The 23,844-nt window shown below is 42.2% G+C and overlaps 1 protein-coding gene and 1 long non-coding RNA gene across 2 annotated transcripts in view; both read right to left on the reverse strand.

The window, feature by feature from the left end:
- Nucleotides 1-14,487: 14,487 nt before the first annotated feature.
- The window catches only part of BTBD1 (BTB domain containing 1), a 35,141-nt gene continuing 25,784 nt past the window's right edge, over nt 14,488-23,844 (reverse strand). Inside the window, exons 9-10 of the mRNA XM_048865769.2 lie at nt 19,860-19,987; nt 14,488-15,937 (exon numbers count right to left, since the gene is read on the reverse strand). Of these exons, the coding sequence (XP_048721726.2) occupies nt 15,845-15,937; nt 19,860-19,987 (221 nt within the window). The 3' untranslated portion in view covers nt 14,488-15,844. The remainder of the gene's footprint in view (nt 15,938-19,859; nt 19,988-23,844) is intronic.
- LOC142073404 (uncharacterized) lies at nt 21,961-23,117 on the reverse strand. Its single transcript, XR_012670274.1, has 3 exons — nt 22,979-23,117; nt 22,309-22,435; nt 21,961-22,097 (listed from the first exon to the last, which is right to left on the reverse strand). It is a non-coding gene; the product is annotated as an uncharacterized LOC142073404 (long non-coding RNA).

The raw sequence follows: 23,844 nt of genomic DNA on the forward strand, positions 1-23,844 counted from the left end.
GTACTGTGGAAAGGAAAGGTCACCAATCATGTCTATCAACAGGAGTCCAGAAGGAACCACTTCCCAACTTTGCTGTTTCACGTGGTGGAGGGAACAGGCTGGCGCTCAGCCTGACAGGCTGCTTCCATCCCGTCCCTGGTTGGGAGGCACAGATGTTCCAGCCAGGGTAAGCCTGAGTTTCTCTGACTTACAGTTGTTTAGGGAGCTAATAAAAAACTACCCTCTAATGAGGGCACAGAGGGAGTGGGAGGGTCCCTTTGACATTTCAAATAACCATATTTGGCTCTCAGGCTAGATGGAGGGAGAGTCCACCACTTAAAAGGGGACAATTAAAAGGACGCTATTTAATATACTGTTCTACAGCAGCTACATACACCTTGAAATAAGGAGCAGTTTCACATCTGTGGTTCTTTTTTAACTCAGCTGCTCCATGATCTTGTTCTGGCTGTGTTTGACACAGCTTTAGCTTAGACAGTGACAGGACACTGACTGTCAACATACAACTGAAAAAAGCCAGCCTCCATTTAACTTTTAGCCTACAATTAAACAGTTACTCTTGTTTTTTCCGCACCAAAGTCTAATCTCGTGAATGGTTTTATTAACTCTAAATCAAAGGAGACATTGAATTGCCAAAGGAATTAAGATGAACATCAGGAAGGATGTTATAAACTGCAGGAACATTTTGTTCTATCTGATGCTTTACTACACACAAACAATTTGAACGACAATTGGGTTATTTTTCTGTAATATACACTTCCTTTCCCTGCTAGTTCTACAGTATAAATACCAGCTTGTTGGGGCCACCAAGCCCTCCAATGAAAACTGAATGGTGTGAAAGGCTACAAAACAGGGTCCACAAATTCCATGGGGTAACTTGGTATAAGCACATAAGACAAGGTCAGATGAACACAACAGAATCCGCATAGAATTAAACTATACACAAGCCTGCTTAGACTAGAACTTAGCAGGATCACAGTCTCTTAGAGACCTGACTTCTAGGTATTTACCTTCCTTACTCTCAACACATGCAATGAGTCTCTAATTCACAACATAGCTTTTGCACAAGTCAGCACATTTTAAAAACCTTGTTCACGGGTAGGGAGAAAAGGAACCACAATGTGTCATGCCTTTGGGCTGGCTTACACATGGCCCAGAGGTGGGCCAATGGTCTTCAGCATCAAATCACCCAAGTCAGTCAAATTTTGTAATGAAGACATGGCCCTAGCTGTGTAATGTCAATGGTTATTCAGAAGTCTTTCCATTTTCAAAATGATTTTTACCTGGGCAGAGACAACTGCCTAATGCAGAGACAACAGCTTCCAAAAATGCTGAGAACTGGGAAGATATTTTTGAGTCTTCTGTAATTCTTCCTTGTTAGAACAGCTTAGTATCTCCCAAGTGAATAACCAACTATGTTATGTGTGGTCCCCTTGGCCCAGAACAACTGATCTGGGCCCCAACCTTTTGAAAATGATTCAAGGTTGTTTTCCATGTCATGCATCCAATGTTTGTGTAATAGAAGAATGCCGAGTAGGAATTTCAGCTTCTTAGCGTCCTATGATTTGCATTTACTTATTTTCAAATGACTTAATGACATTATAATTACTGTAAGTCTCTACTGTTCAGCATCAACACAAAACTAATTCAGCCTTGATTACAGTCCTATTATTAATAATTATTCGTATTACAGTTGTACTTAGAGACTTCAAGGCCATGCTGTACACAAAAAGAATAAGAGTATGTGTCTCAAAATGATTACAATCTAATTTAGGACGAGACACCATACGGGGTATAAAACTGTAGAGAGGAACAAGGGTGGGAGATCAAAGTGGGCAGTGAGTTGCCATCCATTTTATATGCTCTGATCCTCTCACTGCTGACTTTTTAAATCCTGCTGTGGGAACAATTCCATCCTTCATGAGGTTGGGAACAAAGCTGACCAGTCTCTGAAACCTGCTCGGAATGTATGGTTTCAAACAAGCTCTCTTTCAAGGTGCATAAACAAAAAGTAATCGCCCCTGCTGCCAATTCAACAGTTTATAGTAGACTCGTCGCTCACTATCTGCTGCCCGTTCTGCCCGCTATCGTCATTGTAGCTCAGCTGGTCAGACCCTTTTCTTGTAGCCAAAAAGTCACGGCTTAATTTCCCATACACAGATGTGGACCCCTACTGAGAGCTGACACTGAATCATAGAATGAGGACAGGGCCTGCACTAGGGGATGAGCAGCATTTTGGACGAAGCACTAAACCAATGTCGGTTCTGCTTAATACTGTCCAGGTGGAAAACAGAGTGAAAGAAAACTGGTCTCTGATCTACTCTAGGGCAACTGGGATTATTTCAGGAGGCAAATTCATCCCAAGACCGGAGGTTACCATTCCTCAGGGACTTCACCTTAACTGTGGAGTGTAGTCACCTTTTGCTATTTACTCGTGTGGTAAAGGGGGCGGGGGAAGGAATTGATATAGTAGAAGGGTGGGTCCAAAACTGATTGCTCGAAGAAGGCAGATTCGTAGTAAGAGTCCCAGTGCTCTGCTTTATGATGAGAACTGTGATGCTGCCTTTTCTGATGCAGACTCTGAACTGAGGGATGCTCCTGTTCTATAGCAATTTTTTTGGACCGTTGTCCAAGGCTACATGCCCCCTGCCGAAAGGGCTCTCACTGCGTCCACTGAACTGAATCAGCACTTCAGGAGGCAGCTCTTCCCTCTTCCAATGGCTGGAGGCACTTCTGCCAGAGCTGCCAATTTAGCACAATGGGAATCTGCAGAAGCTTTTGCAACACTTTGCAGGCAGCCCTGCTGACGAGACGAGACCCTAGAGATGCAGTGGGCTGGCTTGTGCAGCAGTGGGATGCGCCAGCCTCTCACAGCAATTACAGGGTGTTACACTTGCCTTGCTGTGCAAGATAATAATTCAGCCGGGGGGGGGGGGTGAAAAGGGAAAAACATTAGGCCATAGCAAACAGCAGCCACCTTGCACGAATCAAGCGATTTAGATTGGAGGTGGGGGGGAACTATACCTGAGGGGTTCACAAATGTTTCTCCCCCACCCTTCTAGTTTAACCCACATACTCCTATACTAGGCCAGCCCAAGGAGATGGCCTTTCATTGCTATTTGTACATTGCCCCAGATTTTCCTCCTCCCCCTGCCCAGGAGCTGCACCCAGATTTCCCCCTGCAAAAGGGTGGGCCATAGGCAGTGGAAGGGCCAGAGGGGACTCTCACCCTTCTCCCCTCCTACCCTGTGGACAGAAAAGAAGCAACACACCCTTGGGCTATATTATGTTTTCCACAGAACACCCCTTACCAGGTCTCAAGGGCAGCCACAGCTAAGGGGACCCCGACAGTGCAGTTCTAATGGAACTCCACTGCCAGGGAGAGTGCAGGGGCATGGAGCCAGTGCCAACAGCCTTGGGGAGCTACTGGGTCTGCAAAGACACAGCTTAGGTTTCTGGGGGATCACAGGTGCTATAATAGGCCACATGGAAACAGAACATAAAACTTCATACAAAACACCTCCATTGGTGTCCCTGCATTGTGCCCACTTACTCCTGCAGATAATTTGGCCCTTAGACCTGACATTAACAACAGCTGTTCAAATTGGAAAGGTTTTTTTTCAAATTGCGCTTGTCTGGTTCTCTCACTGTCTTTCCATATATGCCTATTCTATGGGCAAGGCTGGTAGCGCTGTCTCTTATTAAGGTGGCCCAATACTTCCCATTATAATACCCTGTTTTCAGTTGCTTATAACTTGGCCAAATTTTAAATGTTTGCATTGAAATTTCCCAAGCCAGGTGTCTGCCTCAGGCTGAATTCTTTTGGAAAATTTCGGCCCAAATGGTTAAACCATTTCTGAGAACAAGGCTAGGCTAAAATACATTGTTTTGTCCAGGTTAAACAATTATGGAGATCTTTTCTGCAAAGCTCTAGAATCACAGAAATCACAGAATATCAGGGTTGGAAGGGACCTCAGAAGGTCATCTAGTCCAACCCCTGCTCAAAGCAGGACCAATTCCCAACTAAATCATCCCAGTCAGGGCTTTGTCAAGCCTGACCTTGAAAACCTCTAAGGAAGGAGATTCCACCACCTCCCTAGGTAACCCATTCCAGTGCTTCACCACCCTCCTAGAGAAAAAGTTTTTCCTAACATCCAACCTAAACCTCCCCCACTGCAACTTGAGACCATTACTCCTTGTTCTGTCATCTGGTACCACTGAGAACAGTCTAGATCCATCCTCTTTGGAACCCCCCTTCAGGTAGTTGAAAGCAGCTATCAAATCCCCCCTCACTCTTCTCTTCTGCAGACTAAATAATCCCAGTTGCCTCAGCCTCTCTTCATAAATCATGTGCTCCAGCCCCCTAATCATTTTTGTTGCCCTCTGCTGGCAATGCCCCTACTTATACAGCTCAAAATGCTGTTAGCCTTCTTGGCAACAAGGGCACACTGTTGACTCATATCCAGCTTCTCGTCCACTGTAACCCCTAGGTCCTTTTCTGCAGAACTGGAGCAGGGACTTGAGATTTGGCAGAACATGGCCTTTGTTTCAGGGATGTGCCTTTTGCTGTCCCTGTGAAAATCCACCCAAATCCAGCAAATTTATCAGCCTTTGAAAAAAATCAGAGTCTCCACATACTCAATAGAGACCTGTTAGAACTTCACAGCAAAATTCTCCAGAATGTATGTCCACACTGGGGATGCTCCAGCCAGGGGCTGAGCAGGATTTTCTCTGCAACTGCAGGTCTTGGCTGCTGCAGGCCACACAACAAAACTGAGAGGACGGAGCCTGTCTGTCTTGCTCATGAAAAAAAAAGACTGTATCAGAATGCCTATGTTGCCTAAAGGGGGCCAAATTAAGGTTGCAGAGGCAACCTTAATTCTGGCATTTCCTGAGGGTTTGACTTTGCAACCCTAATAATGTTCTTTTGTGTATGCACTAAACATATACACGGTAAGTCTGACAGAAAATATTTCCTAATAAGGTCTTATACCCCAGAACATGCCTGCCCATATATCTGCCAGTCAAAAAGTTAATCTAGTGTTTTTCCATATTTATAAGTTCAATGTCAATATCAACCAACCGTTTGAAAGTCAAAGGCATTTAGATATGACATTGTGTGAGCAGATTATTCTGCCCATTTGATTATATACATGGGATATTAGCATTCTAATCACATATCCATAAAGCCAGTTGATCAAGCACTATAATCAGCACAGAGTTGACTGACACAAATGGTCATTATCCTTTTTAAATAGAGAATATGTATAAAAGCAACCTACTTGATGCTGAAGTGAGTTATTAGATTTACAAGGCCACTGAAAACATGACTAGAAACATGTAATTCCTGTGACATATTCTCTTTCTCCCACTCTTGACTTTACTGTCAAACAGAAACCCAGATGCTATACACTAGTGGTTCCCAAACTTGTTCTGCCACTTGTGCAGGGAAAGCCCCTGGCGGGTCGGGCCTGGCCGCCGCTTCCAGCAGCTCCCATTGGCCTGGAGCAGCGAACCGCGGCCACTGGGAGCCGCAAATCGGCCGAACCTGTGGACGAGGCAGGTAAACAAACTGGCCCAGCCCTCCAGGGGCTTTCCCTGCACAAGCGGCGGAACAAGTTTGGGAACCACTGCTGTAAAACATTTACATTCTATCATGTCACCTGTACTTGGCAGATTTCCCTCTGGCACAGCACAGACAGAGCAACATGCAGCCAATGCAGTAAAATGACCTCCAATAAGCCAAGCAAAATGGCTAGTAGCTCAATCAACTGGGAGCTAGGAAGAATTCTAGCCACCCTAGTAAGGTGTTACGTTTCTTTCAAGTTTAAACCACACACTTCTACACGAGGCTAGCACAAGTAGATATCCAAAATCAGATTCTCCTGGCTTGCTATAAAGCCTAATGAAGTTAACCCTTGCTGGGTACAATGTATTGCAACAGGAGCCTGGAAATCACAAAGATTGCATCTAAAGAATGAAGAAACATGAGCATCTTTAATTTAGCTTGGATCTGCAAGTTCTGCTCCCTGTGAGCAGTTATTACTCAAAAAAGGTGACATCAGTTGCCCTGCTTAATGCCTGGGGACTACTTAAATGAGTCAGTGAGTAAGGGTTTGCAGCTCTCGACCCAAATTATCAGTGTTAGCAACATGAACATATGCAATGGACAGAGCAAATGCCTCCATGTTCAGATGAATATTCTACTGTATTAGTTATTGATAAAGTGGAACATCCAACTTAATATGGAAAAATTGTGATTGTATATATAAGCACTTCTTACATGGCTTTGGTAAGATATAATTTGAATCATTTACTTTTAAAATCTTTAGGCTGCTAGTTTGTGAGAAGTTAGTTAAACACTAACTATAATAGCAAATCAAACCACCTGAGAACTTTTAGACTGGAGCAAAGATTCTTGGCCTGAAATCTGGAAATTCTCCAGAACAGTGTTTCCAAAAACCACCTTTCAAGGCTGTATAGGGTTTTGATTATACTTGATTGTTTTAAAGTGGATTTGACAGTGAAAGGGATTTGACAGTCTGGAGCTGTAAAATGGGGATAATAGTTACCTCCTATCTGAGGCTGCTAACATCTAAAATCCAGTGGGGTTGGGTTTTTTTTTTTTTTTTTTTTTTTCAGATTTCACTTCTGGTAAATCTCATCATCCCCATTTTCCAGATAGAAAGACAGTGGCTCAGGGAGGTTAATTGCCTTGGCTAGGGAGCACTAATGGATTATACATAGGGATGGAGGCCAGAATTAACCCTTGTTCTGACAAGAACCATGGACACACACAAATGCTCTGACCTTGTTTCCCCTATCTTTAAAATGGGGATAGTGATATTTATCTACCTTACATGGGTGTCACGAAACCTAACATTTGTAGAAGCTATCTAAGTGTAAATCACTCCAAAGGCCAATGAATGGCAGAGAAGAGCTCCCAGCCCGATGCTTTTCTGCTAGACCACATGGGTGCTAGGGAGCTCCTACCACCTTCTCAAGCCACAAGGGTGTGATTTCTTAGCAACCGTGGCCTTTCAGTTCTTCTGGCAAGCAAGCAGAAAATATTTCACATGAAATTTAATCACCCTTTTAAAAAAATTTGCTCCAATTTCCAGGAAGATTTGAGAACAGGCCAATTTAAAAAGGGGCCTTATCTTTTGCAGGATTTTTTGCCCAACCATAGTAGCATTCACATAGATTGTCTTTATCACAAGTGTAACTTTTTGCTAACTCACATTTGCTCTTTAAAGTAAAGATAGTTTATGGTATTTTTTCCAGTCCCAGTTTGGTTTCCTAAAGAAAATATATAACAACATCGCTTAGTTGAAAGCTATAGACAGAAACAAAGATCTCCCAGACACAAAGGGAATAGTTTCACAGCAGTAAAGGTAACTATTAATGACTAGTTCATTTCACAAGTTTCCTCCCTTTGCACTACCTGCTTTAAAAAGGCTGTAATAAACATAAGATTAAAACTCCCAGAGGAATATAATGTTATGGTCTGATGACATCTCAGCATAGCACCACCTAATGAACATCTGCTTGAAAACCAAGCTTCCTGGCTTTTATTTTAACTAATTCAAAGGACACCTTCCAACCTCAAAAACACATTGGCCTGAAGGCTTTTTTACCTGCTATTGTTACACATAATGTTTAAAGGAACTACAAGTGAAAGACAGTGGAAAAAAAGATGTCTTTCTTTCACTTTGTTCCTTTGCTGACACCTTGTAGGCTGTTTCACTCTTCTTGATGTATAATAGAGATGGTCAGAAAATTGTTTCTCTGTGCAGAAAATTTCTGCTTTACACTGAAGAACAAAAAATGTTTCTGTTTTCAGTTGTTCAGCCTTTTGACTAAAAGGCAAATTTTTCCATGGACAGGAGATACTTACGGGGGGAAAAATTGTTGTGTAGGAAAAACACACAATTTTCCATCCAAAATGGTTTCAATGGCGATATTTCAGCCAGTCCGGCTGTAAAGCCGGTGAGTTAGTCAGTGTCCCCTGTTGTCTGAGTGCATCTCTCTGACAGTAACAGGGAGAAAAACCAATTAAAAAAAAAAAGAAAATGTGGTAGCAAATCCACAAGAACTGGCTGAAAGGCTTGCAGGGAGGTCTGGTACTTGGACAATACAATAAAATAAACAGTTTTAAAAAAGTTCCATGTCTCTTTAGTAGCATACACCCCCACACACCGAGCAAGTGCTTTCACAGAGATCTTAGAAATATAGTAAAACCACTACTGAGCTGCATGTAAATTAGATATTAGAGCCCTTTCCTGCTTATTGCACCCACAGATTTGGATACTGAGTGACTGGCCTTAACTGTACACAGCTTATTAAATTGACTGCTATAATCAAATTAGTGTTTTCAAATGCTCTAATTTCACACTGGAGACCCTTTAGCTCTGGAAAAAGAAAAGGAGGACTTGTGGCACCTTAGAGACTAACCAATTTATTTCATTAATTCATCCGATGAAGTGAGCTGTAGCTCACGAAAGCTTATGCTCAAATAAATTGGTTAGTCTCTAAGGTGCCACAAGTACTCCTTTTCTTTTTGCAAATACAGACTAACACAGCTGTTACTCTGAAACCTTTAGCTCTGGTTGTCAGTAATGTTGCATGGCATCACCATGCATGGAAAGTAACTCTGATTTGAACTGATATAGGAGTAACAATCACAGAGTCATTACAGAATCAGGCAGGCTGAAGACATCATTATAATTTGCTCATTATCTTTTTTAAATGTTCTACTCGAAACTCCTGGGTTCCTTGGGTCTGCTTTAGCTTCAGTAGCTTAACCTGAACCTAGTGATGAGGGGACTGAGCAGAATGAGACATCCTTATTACACAGAAATTACCTAAGTAAAATTTGGCTAACTGGTCCCATATGAACATTAGTGCTGATGCTTTTTCAATCAGTGATGGGCTCACTTATGGTCTTCAAGATAAGTGAAAATCCATCAAATTTATTAAGAACAGACTTGCATTTTCACTGTAAAAAGGCTGCCAAGAACCAGCTAAGATACTGAAAAAAATTCTCTGCTAAGAAGTAAGTGAATCATAGTAGCTAATAGCAATTTTTCTCACAGCAGGAAACTGACCTCACACAGGCTCAGGATTATGGCTGTGAGAATTGCTGAAGGAGGCATTTTATTAAAAAGGCAAATGCTAAGGGGCTGAAGATCCTCTATATGAGACCCTCCCAGAAGGAATGAGGCTGCTCTGTGTTTGCATGGAGACATCTTCCTTCCGTAGACAGAGCATTTCAAAATGCTGTTGGGCCTAGAAAACTGGAGAGCAAAAATAGGCTTTACAGATATGTAAACATCTAGAGGGCATGAGCACCACCTGTAACTCTGAAAAGATAGCAAAGGACGGGAAGGGCTACAGCAACTTACAATGCAATAAGAAGGCAGGCCCTGCCAGAGGGTGTTTTTACCTGTAGGAGCAGGAACAACACTGAATCTGAAAGGCAGCAGACAGGTATGTCCACAGAGGAAGTGGAGATGGCAGGAAGAGGGAGGGTGACCTGGGCATATCTGGCGTTGTTGCTATCACGTTTATACTTCTGAGAGCAGCAGCTGACCCCCCAACCCTCAGCGATTTTAAGTCCTGCCATTTATAAGGGGGCCCAATTAGAAATTGAGCTTTTTAGAATGTATTACTTTTTAAAAATTCAGGCTGATAGTGTTTCTTTAAAGTAGGCCACATTTGGGACCTAATTCACTGACACTGTTCCTCTAGGAAGTGAACAGTGTCAGTGAATTAAGTCCCTCTTCTGGTGCCCTGACTCCTGCTGCCTTGCCTCTCCCTCCTCTATGGTAAGTAATGGGGAGTAGAAACAACTGTGCCAGATTTATACCAGGAGACTCTTGCTGTTCCTTTTGGGTAACTTTCCAGCTGTCTTACCTGAGCAGCACAAAACAAGGGTCTTGCCCTTTCTTTTTAACCTCCCTCTCACCCCACAAAGCTCTATCAATTGTCACAGTGCATCTATAGAGACTGAAAGCTGAGAGGAAAACCAACACGTTTGCATTACACTTTATGGCTGTTTTATTTGGGTCTAGGATAGCAGTGAAAAGCCAATTTATCATTTAAACAATGTTCCAAAAAGCAAGCCCCAAATTACAGCTGCCTGGCATTTTTAGAAGTAGCCCATATTGGTCTCCTTTAAGAATCTCCCTCTCAAACCACTTCACTCAAGCTCGCCCAGCTTTTACGCCGACATACAGATTAAAGGGAAACCTCGCTGTGGCTTTTTAAAGACTCCCTGAACAACTGAAAACCAAAGGAGGGAGAGGAAAGGACTTCACAACAGCAGTATCAGACTCCCACGTACAGCAAGTGTTTCATTTCTTAAATGTTGCTGGGAGTGCTTACAATGCCAGGGTGAAGGACTCTGATATTAGCAGCAATTTGCTGCACTTTGTACCAGAGAGTAATGAGCAGCATATGCTTTACAAGCAAGTAAGGTGCTGTGTTCCCAGAGGGAGACTGAGTGGTGCATTTCCATACTGGCTAATATGGCAATGGATCATCCTACTGAGAGAAAGGTTAAAAACATTAAGAAGGGAAATACAGTAGGTAGGGATAAACAATTGGGTCTCAGCTGGCTCAGGTTTTACATACACATCAAAGCAGCATGAGAGGGGAAATAATGAGGGCAAGAGGAGTCCGAAATAATGAGGAGAAAGATCAGGTGTATCTATCTTCCTGGAGGCTAGAAGAAAGAAGATATTAAACTGCACTTTCTGGTAAATTGCTACTGCCAGTTATTGACAAAGCTGTCAATTATACAAGACTATTTAGATTGATGAAGGTGGAGGCAATGTGGATTTAGAGACACATGGGACTATGGGAAGGGTAGAAATGAGTTGCAGATGATAAATGGACTGGACTTGAAAGGAAAAGAGCAAACAAGCCAGCTAGGGAATATATAATTAAATATCCTTAATTAGCAGGTTAGAGCAGGATAATATAACCAAACACACCCCTTCAAAGTCAGATTCCAGAAAGTAAATCTTATAGAATCAGAAAACTGAGAGCATATGGCATGGAAGACAGAGTCCTAGAAAAAGCAAGACCGCTGTATGTAGTAGGGCTGCTGGCATGGTACTCACTCAGGGAATACAGTCCTTACATTACATCCATGTTTAAATAACTTCTTTGAAAATACAGTTCTGCAGTAGCTGGTCAGCTCTATAACTGCTAAAATACTATTTGGCTCATGATTGTGTGACAAATATCAGATATTTGTCAAACAATGTTAGGGGGGAAAAATGACTATTTACTTAAGTGCATGCCTAACTTTAAGCAGGTATATATTCAGTCGTACTGCTTACACCCTCAGCTGAATGGCATCCACGGATTGTTAACCCTGAATAGTAGCTGCTGTGCAAATTTTACAAGCTGCTTTAAAGACATGTTGAGACACAATATTTGAAGTCCTTGGATGAATAATTTTACAGAAATGTCAAGTGTTACCCTACTGAAGAATATGGAAGCTCAGGGAATGTTTGCTTCTGGTTTTTTTTCCCCAGTATGATGGAAGATGTTTAATTTTGGGAAAGTGAGCATGTTCTTCTATTTCATGCAAAAAGTCTGATACTGCAAGAGGCTTTCCTGTATTAGACAAGATGCCACACACTCAGTATTGTAAGTGTTCACCTGCACATCTATCAATGTGATATATGCCATCATGTGCCAGCAATGCCCCTCTGCCATGTACATTGGTCAAACTGGACAGTCTCTACGTAAAAGAATAAATGGACACAAATCAGATGTCAAGAATAACATTCATAAACCAGTCGGAGAACACTTCAATCTCTCTGGTCACGCGATTACAGACATGAAAGTTGCAATATTACAACAAAAAAACTTCAAATCCAGACTCCAGTGAAAGACTGCTGAATTGGAATTCATTTGCAAATTGGATACAATTAACTTAGGCTTGAATAGAGACTGGGAGTGGCTAAGTCATTATGCAAGGTAACCTACTTCCTCTTGTTTTTTCCTACCCCTCCCCCCGCCCGACGTTCTTGTTAAACCCTGGATTTGTACTGGAAATGGCCCACCTTGATTATCATACACATTGTAAGGAGAGTGATCGCTTTAGATAAGCTATTACCAGCAGGAGAGTGGGGTGGGGGGAGAGAAAACCTTTTGTAGTGATAATCACCCATTTTTTCATGGTTTGTGTGTATAAAACATCGTCTGTATTTTCCACAGTATGCATCCGATGAAGTGAGCTGTAGCTCACGAAAGCTTATGCTCAAATAAATTGGTTAGTCTCTAAGGTGCCACAAGTACTCCTTTTCTTTTTGTGAATACAGACTAACACGGCTGTTACTCTGGAAAGTGTTATAAGGAGTACTTGTGGCACCAACAAATCTATTAGAGCATAAGCTTTCATGAGCTACAGCTCACTTCATCAGATGTCAGTGTTATGTATCCTATTGATTTCTAAAAACATGTAATTTCATTTACTGGTGCCAAATAAATCTTCTATTCACAGAACAAGTACAGGGTAAGTAGCCACATTGCAAGCTCTCCCACACTCTCCTCATGGGCTTCTCAATCTTGGGCAGGAGAAAGCAGTGTTAAGGACAAGAAGAGAATTTAGTTTCATGCCTCTGCTGAGACGGTGCCATTTGTCATGGCTCTGAGACACCAGGACCTGCCCTGAGGCCATCAAAAAGCCTGGAGTTGAGCAGTAGGAGGTTGGGCCTAACATACAGCCCGATCTTTTCTTCCTGGTAAGTGTGGTGTGAATTGTGGGATGAAACCTTGTCTCTGCTGCTGTGTCGATATAGGTATCATAGTGACCTGACTGAACTAAACTGATTCTCATACAGTGTGGTACAAATACACACAAACTAGAGCTTTTGAAAAAATGGTTTAGGAAATCCTGTTACTATTATCATAGAGAAGAACAAACAGTATGTCACACCAGGCATGTCTACACTACGAACATCAGTCGACATATGTTAGGTCAACTTACAATCACTGCAGTGGTGCATGTCCTCACCAGGAGTGCTACCACCGACTGAAAAGGGACAGTGTCAGGGACTGAAAACCTGGTAGGTGAGAACAAGGAGATGCATAAGGAAAGGGGAAAATGCTCATTTCCCAAGAACTAATAATCTTCCCTGCTGGATAGTGCAAGTCTGACTGACATCAGTGATCAACATGACAGTATATGTCAGGCCCACGTTACATAAACTGTAGCGTGTGGTACCTAAGGCACTTTTGCTGTATTCAAGTCACAAAAGACAGAGCCTGACTGATTGGAAAGAAGGAATCCAGAATGCCAGCTTGAGTTCAGGAAACGTTAATTCTCCTCAGCAGAAGCTGCTGAAGCTCTTGGACAGAATATATCACTTTCAGAAAAAAAGAGGGGTGGAGGTCGTGTTGATTAATACTGCAGTGGAGAACTGTTAAAAGATTGATTTCATTATACATTAATTGATTTGGTCTCCTTCCAAGATTAGACACAGCTTTGGGGTCAAAGTGGTGGAAAAATTTAACATGTTAAATGTGGAGTTTGATATAATGGTGTATAGCTGCTGCCTGGGAGATTTTAGTCACTCTTTAGCCAATGAAGTGAGCTGTAGCTCACGAAAGCTTATGCTCAAATAAATTGGTTAGTCTCTAAGGTGCCACAAGTACTCCTGTTCTTTTTGCGAATACAGACTAACACAGCTGCTACTCTGAAACCTGTCTTTATAAAACAGTATGTGTAGGTACCCATACTGGAGAAATTCATATATTCAAGCTGTAAGTCACTACTGCAGTGTTCCTTGTGTTTCTTTCCCTTGTTGAAAATTCAGACATCATATATTTAGCAAGATAAGTAGTTGAGAGTTATACAGAGGGAACCCCCTAATTTCTTTCTGGCTAGGGCATTTCCACTTCACCCTCGGCAAATGGTGAGCAGCTGACTGAACACTCCACCCAGAACATGAGTATGTAGCACTGAGGATTACAAATGAAAGCAAACCTGCATCTGTTTTCAGTTCCCCTTGATCAAGAGAGTGAAGCCCTCTGCTGAGCAAACCAGTTGGAGCAGTGAGAAGCATCAACATAAAGCTAAGGAGTAGAATGCCAACTGGATTAGAAGAAAAGCAATTGATAGCCAAAATGTCAGTGTGTCAGGACTGTAAAGCAATGTATGGCCATCAGCCTGAGGAAGCAAAACATGACCTAAGCTGCATATATTTATTCCTTTATTCCTCTAGCAATTAACCTTATCAGCACATAGGTAGTAGAGAGACACATTCTGATAGAACCATTAGCAACATTTTTGCATTGCTGAAAATGGAATAGAGGGGAGAGACTTAAGGTGAAAAGCAGTTTTTGATCATGGAAAACAAACTTGAGATATGCAGCTTGTTGCATTATGCCCAGCTGGTGAAAGCCTTTTTTGATACAGTTCTACTAATTTTAATATACGGATTTTTCCCAGTGGAAGATGCAGAAGCTTAGTGGGCTTTTAGACCGGTTTATTGACTCTTAGGCATTAAACTTATAAAATCACATTTACACATTACAGCTGTTAGATAGAAACAATGTAGAAAGTAACACAATCTAACCCGTAACAGCTGCAACCTAAGAGGATAGCTGAAGCAGCCGAATATAGTGACATCACATTTATTAGTGGGGAACACAAGCTTGCATTCCAGTACTTTGTCAAGAGCGATTAATTACATCTACTTCTCCCATTTCATCTCATGTATAATCTTTGCACTCTAACACCACTCCATGTATTACTTCACTTTGCTCAGTTTTCTATGTGCTGGAAACTGATTCTTGAACACAACTCATTTATTTAGATCAAGAGAAGGTCAGCAGCAATTTTGTTTGTTCTTGGTAAGACTGTCTAAAAACAAACTAATTTTGTTTTATTAGTCAAGTCACAGCTAGAAAAAATCTGTTCTCGTTGAAAATACAAGAACTGTTGATGAAACTTAGTGCTGTGTTTTTATTAAACAAAACAAATTGCTACATTTGGCACATAAGGTGAAGATACCATTTCTGACCACTCTATTAGAAGCTCTATCTTTATTAGGCAACTCTGATTATAGGCTTCCTAGTGAATCAAAGCAAGCTTTTGTGTACTTGCTGCTTAAGTACTGTATCAATTTCTCATATTGCAGACTCAATTCTTCTGACTGCTTAAGGGAAAAGTTCTGCTCTTATGTAAATCCAGGGCAATGCCTCTGGCTTCAAAGGCATTACTCTGGATTTACAGTGGTGTAGACAAGAGTAGAATTGGACCCTACGCATGCCACTATATATTACACTGATTGCTCTTTTAGGCTCTCACTTCTAAATTGATTTTTTCTTCTGCACCATATTTCTCTTGACATCGTTCCAGTGCTTTATCATAAGCCTGTCACTCCAAGCTTTTTACTTTGTGAACCAAAAATAATTATGCCTGGATTCAAAAACATTGCCCATCAGGACTGGGTTTACGCTTAGGAGGCTATTTTGAAGATAACTATAGAAAAGGAGCCCAGTCACGCTGAATTCGTGATGTAGATTCAGCTAAATTTCAGGGTTAAGATGGCTTTCCTACCTAACGATAAATCCTGTTTCCACTTCTAGCTTGGGCCTTAGTTTTGTGGGATTATTTAAACCAAAGTTTAGAGTATGGAAGAATAGGGAAGAGATTTGTAATTTACAGTGTACTTAAATTTATCTACACATTTACACAAAAGAATCTCGTAAGTGACCCATAGCCTGCATTTGTGTGCTCTCATTGAAGAATGTCCCTCCTCCTCTTTACATTCAATGAAAGATTTTCAAGACACACTGTTCCATTTCCTGCTTTTGTTTTGTCTCAACTGGTTACTTCTTTTTTCAGTTTCTCTAAAACCTCATCCGGAGTCATCGACACCAAAATCTTCACGACTTTTTCACGAGATTTACCACCCTGTTTCAACACAAAAATGAATTCAGAGAATTATTTCTTTACTTCTAAGTACACATTTTAAAAACTAATCATAGTGCCAATATAGTACTAAGATTACACACAACCAACTGTAGTGAAAAAAGGTTATTCACCAGTAATTCTAATCAGAGTTATTTCCTCTGCCTAGTCACATTTGTGAGACACATCCTCTAGTGCCAGGGTGTTTCAGGGACCTTATGGAAAATGGTGTGCATAGGGATTCTGTGAGCACCTTCTTGTGGCATTCTAAGTTGAGGTTATAAGAGGGCCATGGAAGTGCAGCAACCACAATTCCTTCCACCATACCACAGAGGATGATGGGTAGCTAGTATAAAAACACAGACGCCACTCTCAAAGTACTAGATATTTACTGCTAAGTAACATTTTTCTTCTTCAAGATGCCGCTGTCTGACTTGTGCAAGTCTAACAAGAGATAGAGCTCCTGAGAAGGCAGACTGGGGTGTGCAATTAGGCAAGAATTGCAGAACTACTCTTCTAAAACAAACACTGAATCTAGATGAGACGAGGACTCTGAGTAAATGTGTGAATGAGCTGCAGGTAGCAGCCCTGCAAAGTGTAAGCTTTCTCTAATGTTCCAGAAGCAGGCCATGGATGCCAGCTTGGCCATAGCAGAGTGAGCCTTAAGACAGGCCTTAAAAACCCACTTACCCACTCATGTGCTTACCCAGGAAGAAAATAATCTCTCCCTGGATAAATGGGCTGCATAGGGCCAGGGACCCAATATCATCACTAGTTATTCCTGGGGTGGGAGGGAGCAGAGTCACTGGATCTGCTACATATTTCAAAGTAGGCAGGCAGGTTTTAGAGCATGCCCTGAGCTGCTGCTCTTTCCATGAGCTGGGATGGGGAGTGAACAGCAGGATGCTCTCCAAGCTCAGCAATGTATCCTGCAAGTGGGACCATGCAGATGCCACCTACAAATGTTTATACTTTGACATACTTCAGTGTATTTTCACCTTGAGGATGCACTTCAAATATGCCCGTTGTTGCTTTTCAGCCAAATTCTCATTTTGAGCATTATCAAGAGGAAAATGGAACTGCATTGTATGAAATGCAGAAACAAGCTGGGATGTCTGCGTGTAACTGCTGTCTTAAGTCAGAGCAGTTAAACTGTATGCATTATTCACATTCTGTCTACACAGAAGCACTGAGTAGCTCATGCCAAGTGAAAACCTATTGCAGGTGTACACACTGAGCCATTTCTTTCCATTATCTTGTATACAACTAAAAAAAAGCAACCATGCAAAAAGAAAACATTCCTATGTCATCTTTAGTATAAAAGTTTATTTTACATTTCTAAGGTGCATGTCCATTTGCGTTTGACTTACTCAGAAAAGGAAAATCAAGGCAATCTTTAAACAATAGTCTGGCCAACTGGTGTTTACTTCTTATAAGGATGAGCTAACAAAATGCTTCCTCTCTCATGTAAGAATCCAGTAGCCACATTTCTAGATTGAATTAAGATCCCAAATCTAGAATTACATTTACAGTACATATATAAAAGTTCCCCTGAAAGCACAAATTAGCAGCTTTCCATCTTAAGAGACTGCCCCACAGTATCCCAAAATCTATTGAGTACAATGTCTCCACCTTTATTTGAAGATAATCACTGTTAAGAAACTGCTTTCAGTTTCTCAAGTTGTGGCTTAGTCACATTGCACTGTATTACAGGATTAAAATTCTGTAAGGCAAGATAAATAAGACCAACAAATGAAGTTCTGCATTTTCAGTTTTAGCTTGGATCTCCTTTTCCAGCTGAGAATTGATTATATAGCAGCTGGGAGGCAAGGGAGAATGATGCTAGGTAACAGTTACCATATGGTATTAGCCTTGTACACCTAGGTTGAAAATCTGGCTGGAGTCACAAGACAGACCCACTTCACAATTTAGGCACAGTTCAGAATGACTGAAGGTCTATGGTTGACAAGTCCTAATATAAAATAGTCTGGATGCTGTAGGTCAGACTAGAATAGGTTGAACAGTGCTGCTCCTCATTATGCCTGATGCTGCTTAGCAATTATATAGTGCTTTTCAAGTGCAATCTAATTAATCCTCAACATGGCTGTGAGGTAGGTAAGCAAGCGTTACCCTCGTTTTATAGGTGGGATAAACCAAAATAAAGGTTAAGTACCTTGTCCAGTCTGCAGCAAAGCCAAGATATAAAATCTTTGAGTTCCTGTCTACCAGCCAAGTAGTGCTCAGTCCATTAGACAATGTAGCCTCTAACAGCTATTTTTAAAAATGTATGCATTTAGATTTATGTACAACATAAAAAAGCATCCATCCACACACTCTTCTTATCTTCCTGGCCCTATAAATGAATACATTTAGTAGATGGCTCAGACTTCATCCACTTTTCATATATGTCACACAAACATGAGAGTAACATAAGCCAAAGACTAACTGGTAGTCTTCCCAAAACAGGACATAGAGTGTTCTATTTCCTCTCAATGTCCCTTCTGCTGTTGCTGCCACCCTAAATGAACAGTTCACTGTTGGGTAGTAGAACTCTTGACTTCTCAGTATGACTATGACAGAAGTTAGTAGAAGTGGGGTTATTTGCTATTTTCTTAATTTGTTTGTATACTGAAGTTCTCTATTACAATGAGTTAAGATTTAATACTTGTTTTTTTAAAAGGATAATGAATTTAATCTTTTCAATCACAAACATCTACTTAAAAATAAAAAAAGGGAGTACTTGTGGCACCTTAGAGACTAACACATTTATTTGAACATAAGCTTTCGTGACCTACAGCTCACTTCATCGGATGCATGCAGTGGAAAATACAGTAGGGGGATTTTATATACACAGAGAACATGAAATTAAATTAGGCTTGAAAAAAGACGGAGTGGATGTGTCATTAAACAAAGTAAAACTATTTCCCCATGTTTATTCCCCCCCCCGCCCCTTTCCTCACCCCACTGTTCCTGTTGAAACACGTTCTTGTCAACTGCTGGAAATGGCCCACCTTGATTATCACTACAAAAGGTTTTTTCCCCTCTTCTGCTCATAATAGCTCACCTTTCCTGATCACTTTTGTTACAGTGTGTATGGTAACACCCATTGTTTCATGTTCTCTGTGTATATAAAATCCCCCTACTGTATTTTCCACTGCATGCATCTGATGAAGTGAGCTATAGCTCACAAAAGCTTATGCTCAAATAAATGTTAGTCTCTAAGGTACCAAAAGTACTCCTTTTCTTTTTGCGGATACAGACTAACACGGCTGCTACTCTGAAACCTACATAAACATGTAATTCACAGAAGTTGTCATTGTCCGAATCTGATCTTAATTGTAAAAGAGATATTGGAGAAAACTGACTTTAAACAAAAGCGACAGCAGAAGAAATTAATGCATTTTCCACCTGTTTAATCATGCAGAGTAGTCAGTGTAGGAGATCTGATGTTACTACTGTTTTCACAACAGAAGCAAAGCTCTCTCGGAATTGATATGCTCATCACTGTGAAATCAAGTGACCCAGCAGAGATCCTTTACTCAAATATAAACATTTCTAAAATAAGGAGAACAAAGTAACTTGCAAAGGTGTTTTGTGCAAGACAGTCTCATTTTCTAAGAAGTTAGACTCAGTATGAAGAATACTTTAAAGGTCACAGAGCACATGAACCACATACTGACATAGAAAATGCCAAGAAAAAGTAGCAGCATGCTTGATTTAGGCCACTGAGAAACAGATTATTTTGAGTTAGTAATTCAAAGACTAAAATAGGTACTTCTTCCATAATTGAGTTACACACCTTAATATATCTCCATACTAGTATTTTGAAAGCTAGAAACTTGGTCTGCTGTATGTGGAAAGTGGTCTCTATTACAAGTTTCAGAAATCTAACTGTAGCAGAGCAGAAAAGAAAAAAGTATTGTACCTTATCTAAAACAACTTCGCTCTTCTTCACTTCTAGAACCTTAGAAAGGTAACGACACAGCTCTGCATTTGCCTCCCCTTCTGATGGAGGTGCAGCAATAGCTACACCTACTGCCTCAGTTGTCACATCTATAACAAATATTTTAGGATTTTTATTTTCAAAGCATTAATGATGCCTAGTTTTTTACTTTCATATATTTAAAGAAAGATTTGAAACCAAGTAGACAACTCCTGGAACAGTCCACCTGATGAAAGATCTTATGACTTTTACTGTATCAAGAACATGCACTTAATTCTACTATTTTTTTCCCCTTTACCAGCAAGGCTAGTCAATTCCTCAGATGCATGTATTAATAGACAGTCCTTATAAATAGGGAAGAGTGGGCCTGAGATTCTAGGATGTGATACTTTTAAGAATTAACAAGTTTCATTCTGTAGTTATCTGGATCCTGTTCCATGATTTTGCTGGATACAGTGACGCTTTGCCAGGCTGCAGACTCTGCATAATTTTTTCCTCAAGTGTGAAGGTCAGATACTGGGCCCTTCACATCCACTTTACTACCGTCCCTGCTTCCAGACATGAGGTCAATCTACAATTTGATTTTGAAATGGTGGTTAATGTCTCAGTTTTTATGATTGCAGTTTTGATTATCATCTCTTTTGTCACAATACCTACTAATGTCCCTCTAAGATGAAATATATGCTGAATTATCCTACAGGTAACAGACCCATCTAATTAGTGTAGTGTGCATACCTACATAATGAATACTTCTTGTTTGCATGTAAGCATGAAGATGATGGCACTATCCAGACTTTTATTAGTTGCTCCTTGGTTTAAAGCATTTGAAGATTTTAAAAACATACTGTCAATGAGCATTTAAATTGTGTTTATCACCATAACAACTAAGCACAAACAAGGCATCAAAGGTGATCTGCAAAGGAGAGGAGTTTGTCTTGTTTTGTTTATTTTAAAGAAAGCTTGAAGGACTTTTTTTTTTTTAAATTCTCTGCTTGTTTCACTATAGAAGTTCAAGTTTTGACTACCTTGGGGGACCTTTGAATTCAGATTATCACAAGTCTGTCATGCTGAGTTTTAGTACTTTATTTATATTTGATTCTTCCCGTATCTACAATGGAAAGGAGGGAAAGAGAATGGGTGTGTATACCAATCATAACAAGGATCACAAAGCTTGTAGTTTTGTAACAAAGGATGGTTCACTATAAAGCAGGGGTCTCAAAGCCCCAGCCCGCGGACCATCTGCGGCCCGAGAACCTCTCCACTGCGGCCCGTGGAGGAGAGACGCTTGCAGACACGCTGCCAGCAATGTCTGCTGCAGGCACCACACCCCACAGATCCCACTGGCTAGGGGAGAGGGACAGAGATACCATCTCTAGTCACCAGGCAGAGGCAGCATCATTAGTTGCTGGGCAGATTCAGCCATCGAGGCAGCATCACTTTCTTCCACAATGAATATAAAGAAGTCAAAATATTGAACACAACTATCTGATGCACACCTTGCTGCAATCCTGAAGGTTTCAACTGCTTAGTCACTGAGGCCAAACATCAACAAACTGGCAGAACTGAAGCATTGCCAGGTGTCTGGCAAACACTAAAAACTCTCTGGCAGGCGAAGAACTGTATAAAGTTGTACGACAGTTTTATTATTTCTAAGAAATTTGAAATAAAAAAACCACAATATAAACATTTTCTTTTCTGACTGACCACCATCTTCAGTGACATTATTGGCCCACTAAGAGGATTTGAGGACTGGCACTGGCCTTAAGCTAAATTGAGTTTGAAACCCGTGCTATAAAGAGATCAGATTTGACTGAGCTTTTCATCATAAATGGTAACTAGGCTCCCCCTGCTGAACAGAAGAGAAAAAGAACAAGAGAAATTTTCCTTTGTGTTTATGTATATGCCTGTAGTGTTCATAAGAGGATGGAACAAATTATATATACAGATTGTAAAACTGAATTGTGAGAAAAAAATCTATCAACATATTTGCTACATAGATCAGCTTTAAAACAACAACAACACTGGATCCTGTCCACGATAACAAGTCTTTTGCTTTGCACTCACCTGAAGATATACTCCCAGGCTGCAGTCTTTTATGTAAGCAGTTATACTGGAATATAACTAAAATCAAGTGATTACCAGGAATTACTCCCTGTGCTTGCAAAAAGATGGATTTACTCTAACACATCTTTCCAGTTTTGCCAGTACAATCAACTACACCTAGTCAAACAGAGCACAAGGAACATCGGGTCATTTTGATATAATTAAAGTTGTGAACCCACATTACACTATCACCTGGACCTCTGCAGGACCATAAACTTGTGCAAAGAAATGGGTGCAGGGAGAGAAGGGAAAAAATTGCCTTCCCAAATAGTTCATTTAATTAAGCAAAGCTATTTCCCTCATAATTACACTTTTCATTAGGATATACCTGTTACAGCATTTTGTTTGGATCCAGGTTTGGCATGAATAGCAATAGTGACAGAACCATTTTTGTCAGTTACAACTGGACCTGAAGGAACAGGAGGTTTTACTGAGTCTTTACACTTTTCTTTTCCCTGAACAAAAAACAAAAACAAAAACCCAGCAGCTGTTAAAGTGACACTGCAAACTTGAAATCTAGCCAACCAAGGCAGAGATTATAACTAGTCCCAGCCACTCCTCCTGCTTCCCAGTCTCCCCTCCGCTCCCCAGCGATGACAGTGGTTTTAGAATCGCGGTTTTCCCCTCCTGATGCTGTGTGACCGACCCAACGGTCGGGGGGCCCAGCTCCGCACGGCGGCGGCCCAGACACACGAAGCCGCCCGGCAAAGGCCCGGAGTAGCAGGGGGCGCGGACAGGAAAGGCCGTTTCGCTCGCGCCCCTCGGCGGCGCAGGAACCCAGAGCGCTGCGGTAGCTTAGTGGCGCCAGGCCAGGGCCCGCTGACCCAGCAACGGCCGGTACGAGCCTGGAGGGACCCAGAGCTACCGCCCGGCTTACATGGGCTTCACCCCAGCGCCCCACACCCAGACCCCGCAGAGCAGCCCGGCTCAGGCAAGGAGCTCTCTCCCCTCCCCCCACCTGCCCCCCAGAGCGAGCGGCCCTGGCCCAAGTGACGGACCCTGCGTGGCATGGCCCCGCTCCAGCTCCGCACGCTGGCACTCACAGGACCCTGCCCCCAGCCGCCGCGCCGACGGAAGCCGGCCAGGGCCAGCAGCATCACACAGACCGACCCGGAGGCGGCTCCGACCCGCACTTCCGGCAACACCGGTACACCCCTCCCCGCGGGGCCTGCAGGGAAACCCCGTTCGGCTTCCCAGGTCCGGGGCCGGCAGAGTGCTGCGCACGCGCAGATTCCGTCCGAATCCAGGCGGCGAGCAGGGAAGCTGCGTGGCTGGTCTGACGCGCGCGGGGAGAGCCGCCAGCCAGGCGTCCTGGTGCTTGGTGTGGCCTGGACCTCAGCTGTAGGCTGCAAACCCCGCCCCCCGCAGTCACGTCTGCGCTCAGCCCCATCCCGGGTCCGGCACCCGCCAGCCACTGGCTTGGGGCGCGCTCCTGTCCTGCAGCGAGGGGGCCAGCACCGCGCACGGCAGGGTGCCAGGGCCAGGATCCGCTGTCCCGCCCAGCCTGTGCTGTCCCGAGCAGGGCCCGGCTCCCACCGTCTCACGCCCCTGCACAGCACGCCGCCTCTGAAGGGCCGATGCACCTGCCTCGTGCGGGGTTTATGCACTTTGAAGTAGGAATAAAATGTGTGGCCTTTTTTTGGACTGGATAGAAAGGGGAAATATGCTGCCCTGTCCCAGAATTGGTGAGAGGGAGTCAACGTTGATCTGTGCTCTTGAACTGTTCTAAAAAACGTACACAGAGGCCTGTTACCCTGACCAGCAACAGGAACAAACAAGCAAGCAGGTTGCTCGGGCGGGAGAGCCCTAGGTTTCTGCCCCAAACCTGGGGATCGGTCTGTGCTTCTTTTCAATATCACAGTAC

This window comes from Caretta caretta, chromosome 10 (assembly GCF_965140235.1).
Source record: "Caretta caretta isolate rCarCar2 chromosome 10, rCarCar1.hap1, whole genome shotgun sequence".
NCBI lineage: Eukaryota > Metazoa > Chordata > Testudines > Cheloniidae > Caretta > Caretta caretta.